This window comes from Microcebus murinus, chromosome 12 (genome assembly GCF_040939455.1).
Source record: "Microcebus murinus isolate Inina chromosome 12, M.murinus_Inina_mat1.0, whole genome shotgun sequence".
NCBI lineage: Eukaryota > Metazoa > Chordata > Mammalia > Primates > Cheirogaleidae > Microcebus > Microcebus murinus.
The window spans coordinates 29132838-29148706 of NC_134115.1; the positions used below are offsets into that span (position 1 = coordinate 29132838).

General features: G+C 41.5%; 1 protein-coding gene across 6 annotated transcripts in view; it reads right to left on the reverse strand.

Moving 5' to 3' along the window:
* The window catches only part of PIP5K1B (phosphatidylinositol-4-phosphate 5-kinase type 1 beta), a 282554-nt gene that overhangs the window by 44009 nt on the left and 222676 nt on the right, over positions 1 to 15869 (reverse strand). For all 6 annotated transcript variants that reach the window (XM_012736933.3, XM_012736976.3, XM_012736925.3 and 3 more), the window contains one exon: positions 13901 to 14045. In XM_012736933.3, the coding sequence (XP_012592387.1) occupies positions 13901 to 14045 (145 nt within the window). The remainder of the gene's footprint in view (positions 1 to 13900; positions 14046 to 15869) is intronic.

Sequence of the window (15869 nt, forward strand, 5' to 3'; positions counted from 1 at the left end):
AATTTGGGTATTTGACTATAATCTCGTTTGTCCCACATGGAGGGTAGCCCTGGTACAGCTCCAGTGACATGGAGAAGTATAACCTGGCATAGCCACTAGTCCTTCTCCTACGTGGGGCTTGTCTGTACAGCGTGATGGCATTAGGAAGGCCTCAGATGCTTCCTGATTCACTGCCTTGTGATTAGATACCAAAGAACTCTCTGCAAAACAGCCTTTTAACTCACTCACACCCAATCAGAAACATAGTGATGATTATGGATTAACCCATTATGGATTATTTTGTCTATTTTGTATGATACCACCCTGAACAAGGAGTCAGGAAGTGTAGGTCTTAGCTCCAATTCTACTATTGAGTTATGTTGCAAACCTTGGAAATCTTCATGCAGCAACTCTCTCGGCCTCTCTCAATTCATAGACAAAGAGACCAAGGCAAATGGCACACATACCATCTAATTTTACTGGCAAATCCAACCCTCTAAAACTACAATGAAAGGTTTAAAAAGGACATAAACCTATAAAAGGGTGGAAGATGGGAAGAGGCTAACAGAAGTAAAATTTTGGAGTCTAGAAGGCACATGAGCAACTTCCTGCAAACTAAAGAGAGGTAAGCCTTAAGCTACTACTGGGAAAGCAAATCAATATATAGTCAGACAATACCCTGCCCCATTCCAAGAGAAGATGGGAAGGTTTCATCTTTATTTCCTTTGAGGAGGATAGGATATGTGGACCCAGGGACACCAGCAGCAGTTGAGGGAAGAGAGATGAAGGGAATACATGTATACTGGAGGCTGAGACACCTAGCTCTCTTTACTGCCAGAGGTTCCAGAAAACCGACTGCCAAGACTTTCCCCTCCTAACAAGAAACTGGAAGCATCTTCTAATCTACAGTGAATCTGAGCAGCTCAACAGCTTGTTGGTCAACAAGCCTTGCTCAGGTGCCTAAGTTTCCAGTCAGCTCTTTAGTCTCCCAGTCAAACTTTGACCAGACAAAGATTTCAAAAAATCTGAAGAAAACCTCCAGTATGAAAGACTAAAGAGAACAAGGCAACCTGAATGAAAATTGAGACCATAAAGGGAGAAGTGATAAAAATCAGAGCAAAGCAAACAACACAATCCTAATATCCTCAGAAAGAAAAGAGAACAAATTACAACTATGAAGTAAGAAAAGACTGCTAAAAAATGTAATCTCAGCAAACAAAAAAGAGAATTCTTAGAAAATATGGTAACGGAAATTAAAAACTCAGTGGAAGGATTAGGAGATGACGTTGAGGAAATCTCTCAGGAAATAGAACAGAAAGAAAAATACATGGAAATGAAGAGAGAAAAGTAGAGAAAATTGGAGGACAAATCCGGGAGATTCCATATGCATGAAAGGAATTACAGAAAGAAGAAAGAAAACAGACAGGAGGAAATAAAAAAATAGTTAAGAAAAATTCCTCAAACTCAAAACACAAGTTTGCAGACTGAACAGACTCTCTGAGTGCTCAGCACGTTGGCTAGAAATAGACCCACACGAAGGCACGTCATCGTGAAATACTGAGACGCTGGGAGAAAACCGAAGAGATTACAAGTTTCTGGAAAGAAAACAGGAATGAATTTCTCAATGGTAACTAGAAGATAATGAAGCAGAACCTCCAAAATTTTGAAAAAAACAAGATTTACAAAATCTGGAATTCTATACCAGCTAACCTATTGATTAAGTGTTAAGGTTAGAAAAAGTCTTAGACATGCAAGAACTGAAATATTTTGCCTTCTGTGAATCCTTTTCATACTGAAAGGTGCTGGAGATTCTTCTGGAATTCATCTTCCACCAAAGAGAGGGAGTAAATCAAGAAAGAGAAAGATACAGGATATGACAAATAAGGGAACCAGTATAGACAAGAGGTGCCTGGGATCCCTGAAATGATGGAACAGGGAGATGCCGAAATAACATATGTGCATCAGGCCCTAGAAGGCAGCCAGCCCAGACTGGAGCAGGTCGGACGGCTCTGGGGGAAACTTCTGCAAGACAATGAAATGAACAGAACCCAATGCACCTAAGTGATTTGAGAAGCAATGAAGACAATTGGTGGAGAGCTTAGGGTTCCACTAAAGAAAAATATATAGAAAACTAAGCAAACAAAAGAACAAGGCAACTGTTTATGACAAGGGAAAAAAAAAAGTTGCGTAGGAAAGGAAAACTAGGATAGCATATCATGATAGTTACGCAGCCATAATACATACTGGATTTTTTTTTTTTTTTGAGACAGAGTCTCGCTTTGTTGCCCAGGCTAGAGTGAGTGCCGTGGCGTCAGCCTAGCTCACAGCAACCTCAAACTCCTGGGCTCGAGTGATCCTTCTGCCCCAGCCTCCCGGGTAGCTGGGACTACAGGCATGCGCCACCATGCCCGGCTAATTTTTTATATATATATCAGTTGGCCGATTAATTTCTTTCTATTTATAGTAGAGACGGGGTCTCGCTCTTGCTCAGGCTGGTTTTGAACTCCTGATCTTGAGCAATCCGCCCGCCTCGGCCTCCCAAGAGCTAGGATTACAGGCGTGAGCCACAGCGCCCGGCCCATACTGGATTTTGATCTGAGCATAATCACATGTAAACTCTCCTGGGAGACTGCAAGAGTGCAGGGGGTGAGGGTTGGAAGAGCGTGCGTCTGCCGTAGGTATGGGCTGGGGAGAAGATAGTTAAATCTTCATCTTCTATACTGGGCAGTTATTAGCTAATGCCTAAACCCAAAAGATCAAGAAATAGCAATAGAAGCCTATCATTTAGAGAAACGGAATTATAACAATTGCCAAAGGAATTAGCTCAAAGATTCGATATTGCATACGGGCACAATAAAGTGGAGGGGGAGGTGGTCAGGGACCTGCTCTTTTCCTAACACATTTTATACAACGATTTGACTGTTAAACTCTGCGATATAGTTTTGATACAAAAATAAATAATTTATTTACACATTTTTAAATAAATTAAATTTTCTAATAAACAAAAAGGCTAGATGACAGACATGACGGCTAAAGGTCCCTTCCATTTCCAAAGCTTCATGATTTTTTTAGGGCGAGTTTTGCTACTGGGATTGGAAAAGCAGGAGGGTGGGTAGGCGAAAGGCAAAGAAGGAAACCCTTGACCTGTTTCCTAACTGAGCTTTGACCTGGGCTTGGAATGCCTGGCCTCTCGCCTATCACCACTCGGTGACCACACAGAAATGGCAGGTGAGGGCAGTTGGAATTATTCAGGCAAACCAGATGCACCTGCATATAAATAGAAGATAAAAACACGTTTCCCCAGATGAAGTGCTTACATACTCAGAGGCATTCTTCCAGTGTGATGAGGAACAATAAAAGAAAAAAGAAAACAGAGAAACTCTCTCATTTTTTGTTTCCAAGTAGCCATCAGTAGAATGACATTTGCATTTTAGCCAAATCCTTTGTTGAGAAAACAAGTCTAGTCATTTTTAAGTTCTTTTGTGACCTTCCAAATGCTCGTTTTTATTATAGCTGGCCAGAAAACTAATGAGCTCCTTTATATCATTATATATTTCATCTTTATTACTTTATCCCTGAAAACAGGCTATCAAATAATTACATTTGGATTAATATTATTCTGAATTGAGAATTTATCATTGCCTCCTAACTCGCTCGTCACGCTTGCCTAATTCTCCCGACACCCATCCCCATCATGAGCTAAAAGCCAAAGGCGGCTATGGCAGCAGCTTTGTTCTGCCCGTGGGGCGGCTGGGCCAGTTCCTTCTCTGAAGTTAATGAGTCCTCAGCAGCCGCTTACGTTTGTGGACTTCCCTGGTGAAATCCTTTCCCCCAAAGATCAGCAAATCATCTAATTTACAGGAGATGAAGCTGGCTACTGTGGAGATAATTCCAAAGATAACAGAAGGATTAAACAAAGGATGTCGAGGATCAACTTTCTACTTGCCTTGGAAGAAATTGTGTTTGTGGCTCTTCCTGTTATATTTGAGATATAGCAGAGAAACAAAAGGAAACTTGGGATTCTGGCAGAGGCCTCATCACGAGGGCCCCTGGCCGGAGGAGAACTGGCCGGAGCTGGTAACGTGAGCCTGGAATAAATTCACTCATTACAGATCTCAGGCCCTGGCGCTCTTTGTATGAGACACAAGAGCTAGACTAAAGGCAATGGTGCAAATGCAATGGATGGGCCAAAAGGGAACGTCTCAGAGAGAGGCTGAGGTGGAGAAGGCAGCTGAATCCACGCAGACAAGCCCATGGGAAGGGTGCTGCCCTGTGGGAGGCCACTCGGCCAGGAGCTGTCTGGGGTGAGAAGCTAACTGTCACTGAGCTGCTCAACCAAAGGGTGGCCAAACCAAACGGACAGAGTGAAATGGTCAGGATGGGGAGGGGGACTTCTCAGGCCCCAGAAGGACCAAACTGACCTGTAAGCAGAGACGAGGAGTCAGTGAAGCCCAGGGCATCTGGAGGTGACTCTGCTTGCCTGCAGAATCAAGGCTTTCTGTAGATGCAGGGAGGTCAAGAATAGCTGCTGAGCAGAAATGCAGTTTGGCCTCAGGTCAGAGGAACTGGGCTGGGAAGCAGGTTTGGGGCTGGTTGGAACATTTTCTAGAGGTGTTGTTAACTTCAGATACTGTGAAGTCAAGGGTACTTTTGCTTAGGGCCTGTCCAGGCACGTTTGAGGGCAGAGAAAGGAACTGAGGTCCTGTTCTCCTTATCTGTATAGGCTCAAAACACACCCACTTTGCTATGGTGGTGTATTTTTGGCATTACAAGTTCCGTCCTCTTAGTTACTTGGAGGAGCCCCACTGAACCACAAGGCGTTGTTTCACTACTCAAAGATAGACAGAGAGAGGAGTTTATCTCCAAAGAACTTTTTTTTTCACATACCCTGGTGTGCAGCAGATTTCCTTGAGGAACTTGCTAAAATGCAGATTTCAGGGCTTTATTTCTAGATGCAGGTACCTTGATGTAGGACCTAACCACATTGTAAAGCATTTCTCCAAAGGATCAATGGAGGAGGACAGAGAATTGGGGAGGTTCTGCAGAGATACATCCACCACCAGCGAGCCATTCCTCCACCGATGAAGCACTAGTGCTCGCAGTCAAGGGAAATACTTATGCAGTGTTTTGGTATAAGAACTAAGAGGCGGGCCGGGCGCGGTGGCTCACACCTGTAATCCTAGCACTCTGGCAGGCCAAGGCGGGCGGATTGCTTGAGGTCAGGAGTTCAAAACCAGCCTGAGCAAGAGCGAGACCCCATCTCTACTATAAATAGAAAGAAATTAATTGGCCAACTAATATATATATAGAAAAAATTAGCCGGGCATGGTGGCACATGCCTGTAGTCCCAGCTACTCAGGAGGCTGAGGCAACAGGATTGCTTGAGTCCAGGAGTTTGAGGTTGCTGTGAGCTAGGCTGACGCCACGGCACTCACTCTAGCCTGGGCAACAGAGTGAGCTGTCTCAAAAAAAAAAAAAAAAAAAAAAAAAAAAGGCAGAGAATGGACAAATTGTAACTTAGGATAACCAAAGGCTGGCCAATAGCCTCCCACCTTTTTTTTTTTGGTAATATGATTTATCCATAAATTAGATCCACCTTAATAATACACAAAAAGCACCAAGAAATATTACCATGCACCAGTTCCTCAAAAACTGTGAGTGTTCTTTGCATTAATGCTGAGCCCTAAATTATTCTTCATAAAATGTCAGATATCTGAAAAATGCACTTCAATTTCCTGCCCATGCAGAAATATATGAGAGATCATTTGAACAGCTAATCACTTCTGAAGTAATTCTATAATTTGTCATAAAAAGAAAAAAAGCTGGTAAAATCCAGGTGCAGACTAATGTGATTTAGTTTTTCTTCTAAAAGTAAATGTTTTAGAAGAAACATTTTCTTCTAAAATATTTTAGGAGAAACATGTTTTTCTTCTTCTTCTTTTTCTTTCTGGGGGTGGGGAGCGGGAACTAAACCAACAGGCACACTATGAAACTTCTCTCAGGTTCCAATTTTCTCTGCATGTGCCCCAGCCCGAGGGAGAAGTGGCACCACTCGTGGGTTCACTGGTAACGCCAGCATGCCTACAGCAGCCCTAGTTCCTAAAACGAGATGGCCTTCTTTTGAGAGGCTGGGGAACAGAGGAAGTCTGTCCTTCAGGATTGTGGGGAGGGTTATTCTCCTCTAAACACGGGCCATCATTTGCTTGATGACTTAGTTTCCTGACACTGGGGAAAGATGACTTACTCCTTCTCTTCACTAAGAAGACTGGACGTGACGCCATATTTCTCCCCACTATGTGTGTTTACTCCAAACTGAATTAGATTCAGCCAATGAGGGAGGACAGGGTGGCGGGTTCACAAACTTTTGTGTTTTCCTGAAAATAAGACAGGGTCTTATCTTTATTTTTCCTCAAGAAGACACCCTAGAGCTTATTTTCAGGGGATGTGTTATTTTTTTTAAGCACCATACAACAATCTACATTTGTTCAAATATAGTTAAGTCGTCTTCTTCTGGAACATCATCCTAACTCTCCAAACCCCAAATTCCAGCCTGAATTTCTTGCGGCTCTATTTCCTTTAGAATCACTGGCCCCAATCTCTCATGTCTAGCAATAGAGCTCTCATCTTTACTGCTCTGCGACGAAATGCATGGGTTGTGCAGATACGCTGTGTAGCCACGCCCATCACTAGGTCTTATTTTCGGGGTAGGGCTTATATTATGCAAATGCTTAGAAATCCTGGGAGGGCTTATTTTATAGGTAGGTTTTATTTTCAGGGAAACACGGTAGGTTTTGGTAACAAAGTACAAGTGTTTTCCGAGGACATGGGTGATGGCCATCCTGCTCCCAAACTGTGTCCACTGGCTTATCAGAGGGCATTTCACCTGGGTTCCTCAGGCTTACAAACCTCTTTGAGGAATTCTTGAGCTAAAAAAACCTTTGGTTTATCTATTCCACATGTCTGGAATTAGCTAACCATTTCTATGAGATTTACAACCAGCACAGTACCAGGGAAAGTGTTACTGACTGTCAGACAGACTTGTTGGTAAACACTGGAGTCTCTAATTGCACAGATCGTTAAAAAAATTATGGCTACTTTATATAGTACTGTTACATTGGCATGCTAATAAATTAGTTCTATGATTCCTTTTGTGAGTCTAAATTGATTCCTGTCCTTGCATGCACACTTTACCTTTGTAAGGCTTTGATCTTTGTAATTATTATTATTATTGTTAAGATCTTACAGCTATCTAGTTTTTGCTCCATGTATTGTGGCTGTTATTTAAGCCTGTCTCAACTCTACTTTGCAATGCTGGGGCCGAGAGTGGGCAAACTACGTCCCGCAGGCTCCTAGGCCAGGCCCTGCCAGGAGAGACACTACAGGAGATGGATGCAAAGGTGGGAAGAGGACAGAAGCCTCTGGCCCTCTTCTCTCTCTTTCCCCTTTGGGCAGTATCTTGGAGGCAGCTGTGCTCCTGCCACTAGCCCAGCTCTTTAGTTGGCACCCCCCTCCACTGTCCCTTCTTCTAAGGCAGCAGCAGGTCTCCAGGTGGGAGCCCTTCTTTGAGAGTCTAAGTTCTGGTAACATGCTGGAAGCCTCCTCCTGCAGTTATTTACCTGGGTTCCTACAACTGCCCCCTTCACTCTTGAAGCTTCCTCACACTCTGTAACCAATTCCCTTTGAAATTCCAAGAGTGTTTTCCATCTCCTTGAATGGACTCTGTCTAACAGAACACTCTACGATGGCTCTTTGCCCAAAACATATATCTGGCCCCTCACAGTGGGACTTAGGGGAGGCTACAAGGTATCTCAAACCACTTGATTATTTTATTTTAACAAATGGGTCGATGGTGCTATGTGCCAGGAGGTGTTATAAGTGCTTTCCAATTATTATTTCATTTAATGTTTATAACAACGCTTTGGGGGCAGTAGTGCAATAATTCACATTTTACAAACGAGGAAACTGAGGTATGTAAAGGTCAAGTCACTTGCCCAATATTAGATGGTGAGAAGTGGCAGTTTGGGGGTTCGTGTGCTAAGTGACGCTTGAGAATGATGAAAGAGCACGAGAAACACCCGAGGTGGCGGGGTAAGACGGTCTGTCTGCAAGGCAACAGTGTCCAGATTAAGAAGCAGAAAAGTCCAGTGTGAAGAGGTCAGGTACAACATTCAGCATCAATAAGAGCATCATCCTGCGGGGGGCTGTAGAGCCCTGGACTGTGTCTACGTACAGCAGGTAGCTGTGCTGTCCCCAGCAGACACTGCAGGTGTGCTCTGTCCCTCCCTTGAGGGTAGTAGGGTTAGAAAACTGGAATCACTAGGAAGTTCTTGCAACCAATGTCTTCTCCCTTTGTTTTGTAAGGAACAAAGGTTCCTGCTAGCCTTGCTATGTCAACAACAACAAAAAAATACAGGGATTTCTAAATCCAGCAGAAACATATCTAACAAAAGTCTCTTCTCAATGATTATGTAGTGATTTCAAGTCTACCTGGAGAGCTGAAAATAACCATTTGAGGAAACAGCTATTTTAGGCTGCTTATAAATTTAAATTAATGTTACATTTTTAAAGTGTTTGAACATTCTGACTCTAACATCTTTGGAGGTGAAAATCTTTGCTCCAAATCACATGGAAAAAGAAAAGGCAAAACAGATGAGGAAGAAGAGAACTTGTATGGATGTCATCAAATTTCCATTAAAAGCATCATCTAAAAATATATTGTATATCAGTATTGTGGGTGAAAGTCATGGCTCTACTTTATAGCCATGTGGCCTTGGGAAAGTTACCTAATGTTGCTAAACATCAATTTCCTCATCTGTCGACTGAGTATAATAAGTAGAAAAACCTTACAAAGTTGCTGTGAGAATGAAATGTCTTGACACAAGTAAAGGGCTTAACATGGCCCTTAATAAGGTTCAATACTTGGTTCCTATTATAAAATTATTAATATTATTAGATTATTACCGATGATTTGAAGTATGACTAAATACTATGATAGAAAAGTTGCCAATGCAATGCTATTTATTTTATTTTTTTTATTTGGGCATATTATGGGGGTACAGATTTTAAGGTTTCAATAAATGCCCATTTCCCCCCTCCCCCCACAAGTCTGAGTTTTCAGCATGACCATCCCCTAGATGGTGCACATCTCACTCATTATGTATGTATACACCCGCCCCCCTCCCCTCTCCCACCTGCCCAATACCCTATTACTGTAGTACCTATGTGTCCACTTAGGTGCTACTCAGTTAATACCAGTTTGCTGGTGAGTATATGTGGTGCTTGTTTTTCCATTCTTGGGATACTTCACTTAGTAGTACGGGTTCCAGCTGCAGTGCTATTTTTAATGAGCAAAATTTGCCAATGACTTGCAGAACAAACACCATAGGTAGACATTAACATAAGCCCAACACTTTGCCTACTAGAAATGCTTTAGTTATTAAGTAGCCAAAAAAAAAAAAAGCACACTCAATTTATATCTCTTTTAAAAGAGCAGACTTTTTACTAGGCAAAAAAATTAAGTATCAAAAATTCAGAACTTAAATCTCACTATTTGACTGGAAAGCAAGTGCCCATGACAGTTTCTTGTTATTCTTATGATCTGCCTGCTGTAATGCAAGACTCTACAGTGGAACTCGAAAATATGTACTCTCAATCATCACGTTAAATATATACTTTTAAGATGATATTATTTTTTTCTTTGCTTCCTAGTCAAGTTTTGTAGTACCCTTTAAAAAAAGAGAATGGATTGCTACTGGAGTTTTTGATGTTACAAAGAATAATCCTTAAAAAAGAGGGCTAATTCTAAGAGACAGCAGTTTCTCACTGCAGTATATAATTGAGATGTGGGGAGACGTCCTGGGCTAATCAATACCTTGCAAAGTTAAGGATTCTAAAAAGACTGACAGAATGACAACTGCTAGCTGACATATTTACAGCTTATTTTAGAACAGAGATGTACAGCAGAATGTCAAAATGGGAAAACAAACCACTTGGCCTGAACAGAAAAATGACTCATAGAAAACAGAAAAGTCTCACATGTAAAATATCACATCAATAGTCAACACTTTTTCTTTTTGTTTTTAATGCATTTTCTTTCTAGGCTATCTGCATCAGGTTTTAAAACTCAGTAGGGCAGATGAGATTTAGAATAGTGTCTATTGCCTCAAGAAATGCTATGTTGGACTAAGGAGGGCTTTAAAGGAAAAAGAATGATAGAAAAGAAAATATGACAATTTTTTTCCAGTTTGCTGGTGACGTTTCCCAACTGAATAATTAGGGTTGTGCTTAGTGGGTCAGGGGAAGTAGAGATACTAAGTCTGAGGAGTTCTTATAGCATTATTTCTCTCTAGCACCTTCCATGCCTCTTTTCCTTAAGTCAGTGATTAAGATCTGAAGTCTGTGTTTTGGCTTCTCGTACCTATCAAGGCTAAAAGCAGAAATGCTTCCACGAGCTGGCAGATGACAGCACAGATGGACGAAGCAGAGGGTGGTGACCTGGAGGGTCTGGGATTCTCCCTGCAGCTCACAGAAGCTAGGAGGAAACGGAGCCCACTGGTGCCAAAGCGACTGATTATTTTTCAAAAGAATCTTGGTACTTTAGAGAAGTTGCTTGGTTTTTTAAAATGATGGCTCATTTTAAAAACATTCTGGGGCCACTGAAATAATTTTCTCTGGGTCGTATCCCATTGGCAGGCACTGGCCTGATGGTGGCCCCCCTGCCCACCGGCGCTGCTGGTGGGCCAATTTCAAGGTGTGTTCCGGGATGGATTTCCCGCTGTCAGCCCCAGGCCACTCCCCCTGCCTTTCCACAGACTTTGTGAGCACCAAGTGCCTGACATTAAATCCCTTTCTGCTTAAGATGACGTAGTTCTGGCTGGGTGCGGTGGCTCACGCCTGTGATCTTAGCATTCTGGAAGGCCGAGGCGGGAGGACCGGTCAAGGTCAGGAGTTCGAAACCAGCCTGAGCAAGCGAGAGACCCCGTCTCTACTAAAAAATAGAAAGAAATTAATTGGCCAACTAAAAATATATAGAAAAAATTAGCCAGGCATGGTGGTGCATGCCTGTAGTCCCAGCTACTCGGGAGGCTGAGGCAGGAGGATCGCTTGAGCCCAAGAGTTTGAGGTTGCTGTGAGCTAGGCTGATGCCATGACACTCTAGCCTGGGCAACGGAGTGAGAGTCTGTCTCAAAAAAAAAAAAAAAAAAAGACGTGGTTTCTGGTTCTTGCAATCAAACCCTGACTGATGGCTAAATATACCAAATTGCAACTTGGAGGTACAATGCCGAAGATTTATTTAAAATAACTCGCTTGTTTTAAATAAATATTTCAAAGAAAGGGAAAAATATAGGTACATTATTTTTTTTTATTTCTCCCCTCCAAATCTATATGCTACCCAGTATCAGCATAAATAAAGGTACCAAGAATTACAGCACAGCTCTGGGAGCATGCAGAAGAAGCTTCTAGGCTGGCAGGGAAGCACACAGAGAGTCAGGAAGAGGTGGTGCCAGACCCCGAGGAAATCTCATGGATACTGAAGGTTTAATAACTTTGGCCAAGAGACTTCATACTTCACAACAACCACTACTGCCACCAAAAGAACAAAAAGTACTTTTATTTCTGTGCTGAAAATTTCAGTAAATGTTTTAAGAGCACATCCAATTATACGCCCCTAATAATAACCTCAGTAGCACACTGCAAGAAACCACCACAGCTTTGCATGAGAATTGTTCTTGACCTTGCTAAGAACTTCCTGTGATTTTCCACCTGTCTTTTGAGAGCTGCTATTTATATTTGAGAGCAAAAGAACTTTATGTGGACCCATGTGTTCAGCTGTGCTACACAGATAGGAAAGACTGTTTGTTGCTTGACTAATTTACATATCAAATTTAAACATGCAAGGTGCATATTAATATTAGGTATCACATAGTAATTTAAATCATTTTTAAATTTCTCCAGCCCAAGGAAGCTAACCAAATCAAATGATTTTTATATAGTTCAGGTGAGTTAATTGATTTATAATATAGCCTTATTAGTTGGTCCTTTCAGCCAAACAATCCAAACTCTGGCCCTGCTAAGATCTGTAGCTCACCTTGCAACTGGTTCCACTTTTCTGGACCTAGAGTGGCTGCCTAATCTTTTATTTGGCTGAGAAAGGAAGGAACAGCAATAAGAAAGAGTTACCATAGCAGGTTCAACGACTAAACTTTAACTTGCCAAAAGACCAAGCTCACCTCTATAGATGTGCATATGTTAAAAATAAATATCTACAATATTGACTCCTCTTTCTGGAAGTAACCCAAGCTTTTAGTCTGAAGGTGGAAAATGACTTACAGTATAAGAAACACTTCACCTGCATAAATCTGATCTTGATCCTTGACAGCTGGACTTCAACAAGAACTAGTTCAACAGTTAACAGGTAATTATTGAGAGCCTATATCTATAAGTCCCTCTTTTGGAATTAAAGTTAGTTATAAAACTATGTATCAAATATATAAAAACAGACAATAAAACAGTGAATTCCGTAGACAATGTTGTGATCTCTTTATAAAGATGTCACTTTCTATCACTAGAACCAATGTTCAAGAATATTTTGTTTAAATATTCTCAAGTAAAAAAATTACTGTTTTGCCTAGGAAATTTCAGTAAATTACCCCAATATTTAAACCCACATTAAAACTTTGAGAGTCACAGTATTAGCTTCCTATTGTTGCTGTGAGAAATTACCAGCTTGGTGGCTGTTTTTTTTTTTTTTTTTTTGACTCAGAGTCTCACTGTCTTTCCTGGGCTAGAGTGCCGTCAGCCTAGCTCACAGCAACCTCCAACTCCTGGGCTCAAGCGATCCTTCTGCCTCAGCCTCCCGAGTAGCTGGGACTACAGGCATGCATCACCATGCCTGGCTAATTTTTTCTATGTATTTTTAGCTGTCCAATTAATTTCTTTCTATTTTTAGTAGAGAACGGGTCTCACTCTTGCTCAGGCTCGTTTCGAACTCCTGATCTTGAGGGATCCACCAGCCTCGGCCTCCCAGAGTGCTAGGATTACAGGCGTGCAGCTTGGTGGCTTAAAACAATACAAATTTATTTTCTTACAGCTCTGAGGGTGAGAAGTCCTAAAATCCCAGCTGTGAGCAGGACTGTGTTCCTTTGTGGAGGGTCTAGGGGGCAACATATTTTCTTGCCTGTTCAGCTTCTAGAGGCTGCCTGAATTCCTTGGTTCATGGCCCCTTCCTCCATTTCAAAGCCAGCAGAGTAGTGTCTTCAAATTCTTCTGCCCCTCTGACCTCTGCTTCTGGTGATATATCTTTTCTGATTTTGACCCTCCTGCCTTTCTCTTATGAGGACTCTGTGATTACACTGGACCTATCTGGATAATTCAGGATACTCTTGCCACCTCAGTATACTTAATTTAAGCACATCTGCAAAGTTTCTTTGCCAAATAAGGTAACATATTCACAGGTTCCAGGAATTAGGACGTGGACAAGTTTTGGTGGGGGCGGGGGCATTATTCTGTTTACCAAAGTCACTGAGGTCAAACACATCTATCAAAAAAGAACACGAAAATGTCTTTGCAGCTATCCGTTTAATATTAACCAAGAGTACTTGCTTTAAAAAAATCTATTCCTAAGAAATTCCTAAAATAAAAGCGATGAAAGATTTATCTTCTCCCATAGAGCCAAGTATATAATTTCAACATGACATAATGATTAACTGTAAAGAAAAAAACATGAGGGTTTTTTTTTTTCTCAGAAGCACTTTCGCCACAGTAAAAATCACGCGTGTTCTCTCTCTCTCCTACTCACCAGGCAGGTGACAGGCACATCCCAGTTGTTAGAGACAACATGTTCTCATTCAGAGACTCTGGTTTAGGCCAGGTGGTGACATGCTAACAGACCAATTGGTAATTTGATCGCGCTAAGCATTACCTGTTTGAATAAAGCGTAGTCCTGTCGTGTGGATAATGTTCATTGACGTACAAAGAAGAAGATGAAATCGTGGTCGCCAAGGAAGCAGCTTCAAACAGTGACGGGGTGCTGGGCACCAGGTCTGGCCTGTGTCGGGATCCCAGGGCTGGGGAATGGAAGCAATACATCCCCTCACAAATCTCAGCAATAAATGCAGCTTGGGTATCTATCATCATTTAAATGAGTCCAAAGCATTCATTTTACATATCATGCTGCAAATTAAATTATGAATTAATTGCACTCCTCTGAACTACAGCAGAAATGTAAAATAGCTCCTTGCAAACAGGTTAAAGAGAAAAGAAATTGCATTAATTTACAAAATGGTTTGCGGAAATGGCATTATGAATGTTCTTTTAAAAACCTAATAAAGTGATTTACTATTTCAAAAGATGGCATATAAAAAACTCCTAGGAAGTTAAGGAGATAATTCTACAGAGATTAAAAGGATGACTGGCAAGTGGATAAACAAAGAATGAACCTGCTTTGCCCTGCCTGAGATATGCACATAGCTATGATTCTCAGTTTAGATCTAAGAACTCAGACTTTCCAAGAGCCAGGAAACAAATACTTCAACAGACTAACAGCCAGCTATTCCTTAACCCTATTTGAGCCCATAAATTTTTTTTTTTGGAGACACAGTCTTGTTCTGTTGCCTGGGCTAGAGTGCAGTGGCGTGATCATAACTCATTGCAACCTCAAACTCCTGGGCTCAAGGGATCCTCCTGCTTCAGCTGGGACTATAGGCATGCACCACTATGCCAGACTCATTTTTTCTATTTTTTGGTAGGGACAGAGTCTCACTCTTGCTCAGAGTGAGCAAGTCTTGAATTCCTGATCTCAAGAGATCCTCCTTCCTGAGCCTCCCAGAGTGCTACATAGTTTTGAACATTATCCAGGGTTCTTCTTGACATATTTTAACAGCAAGGCTGCCTATAAAAAAACGAGAAAACTCTTCTTTAAAATATAGGGGCCCAAGAAAATACTTTTGCAAGAGCCCATCTTTGTCAGGAAAGAGGAATGTTCAAGACTGAACAGTGACCCACGTCCATCTCTCTGGAGCCTGTTGGATTCTTTTTCATCTTTCCCTCAAATTGAACTAAAACAGATGATAATAGATACAAATATAAACCTAAGGTGTTTCTGATATTCCTTTATGGACACAACAATTCAAAATGAGGTATTTTCTAAGTGTAAATAGAATATGACCCTACAGACATTATTACGTGAGTATGAAGTTTTAGATTTTTTTTTTTTTTTTTTGATTTGAAGGGTATACATGGTGGGGTGGGGAGAGGCATGGAGGGAAACTGAGGCAAGCACAGGAAGGGTTGGACTCTGGTCTGGGAAATGAACAACACATTGGGATGGTGGAGCTCTATCTCTGATACAAGTGAAAAGAAAGAACTACAGTGATGGATATCATATAAAATCAGGAATAGCCAAAGTGCTCAACCTTCAAAAACGAGAAAGGCTTCAATTTAATATGACACTTAGCTTGTAATCTTCAATATACTCTCAACTTCTCATCAATTACAGAGAAAAGATGAAAACTCTCCAAAACACTGCAAACTGGGTCTGAAAAATAATCTGACATCAGGTTCCAATGAATTGCCACTAATTATAAGGCAGATGGAGCTGGACTTTGAACCCCTAATGAAGACATGGGTTTGGGGCATACCAGTTTTATTTCATGAACCAGACACAACCCGAGTGGTATAAGATAGAAAAATGTCATCTGTCTTGTCAGTTAGTTCCAGTTCACACATCATCTAGACATTGGGCAACTGATTCCTCAACCCCTGAGGAGCAGCTCTTTGAAGAAATGTCTCCTCGTGCTTCTATATCCTTCAGTGTTTTTCTAAAACCAGGGGAGTAGGCACAATTCTAGGATCACCCCCAATGACTTGCAGCCTTGCATAATCTCCCTTTG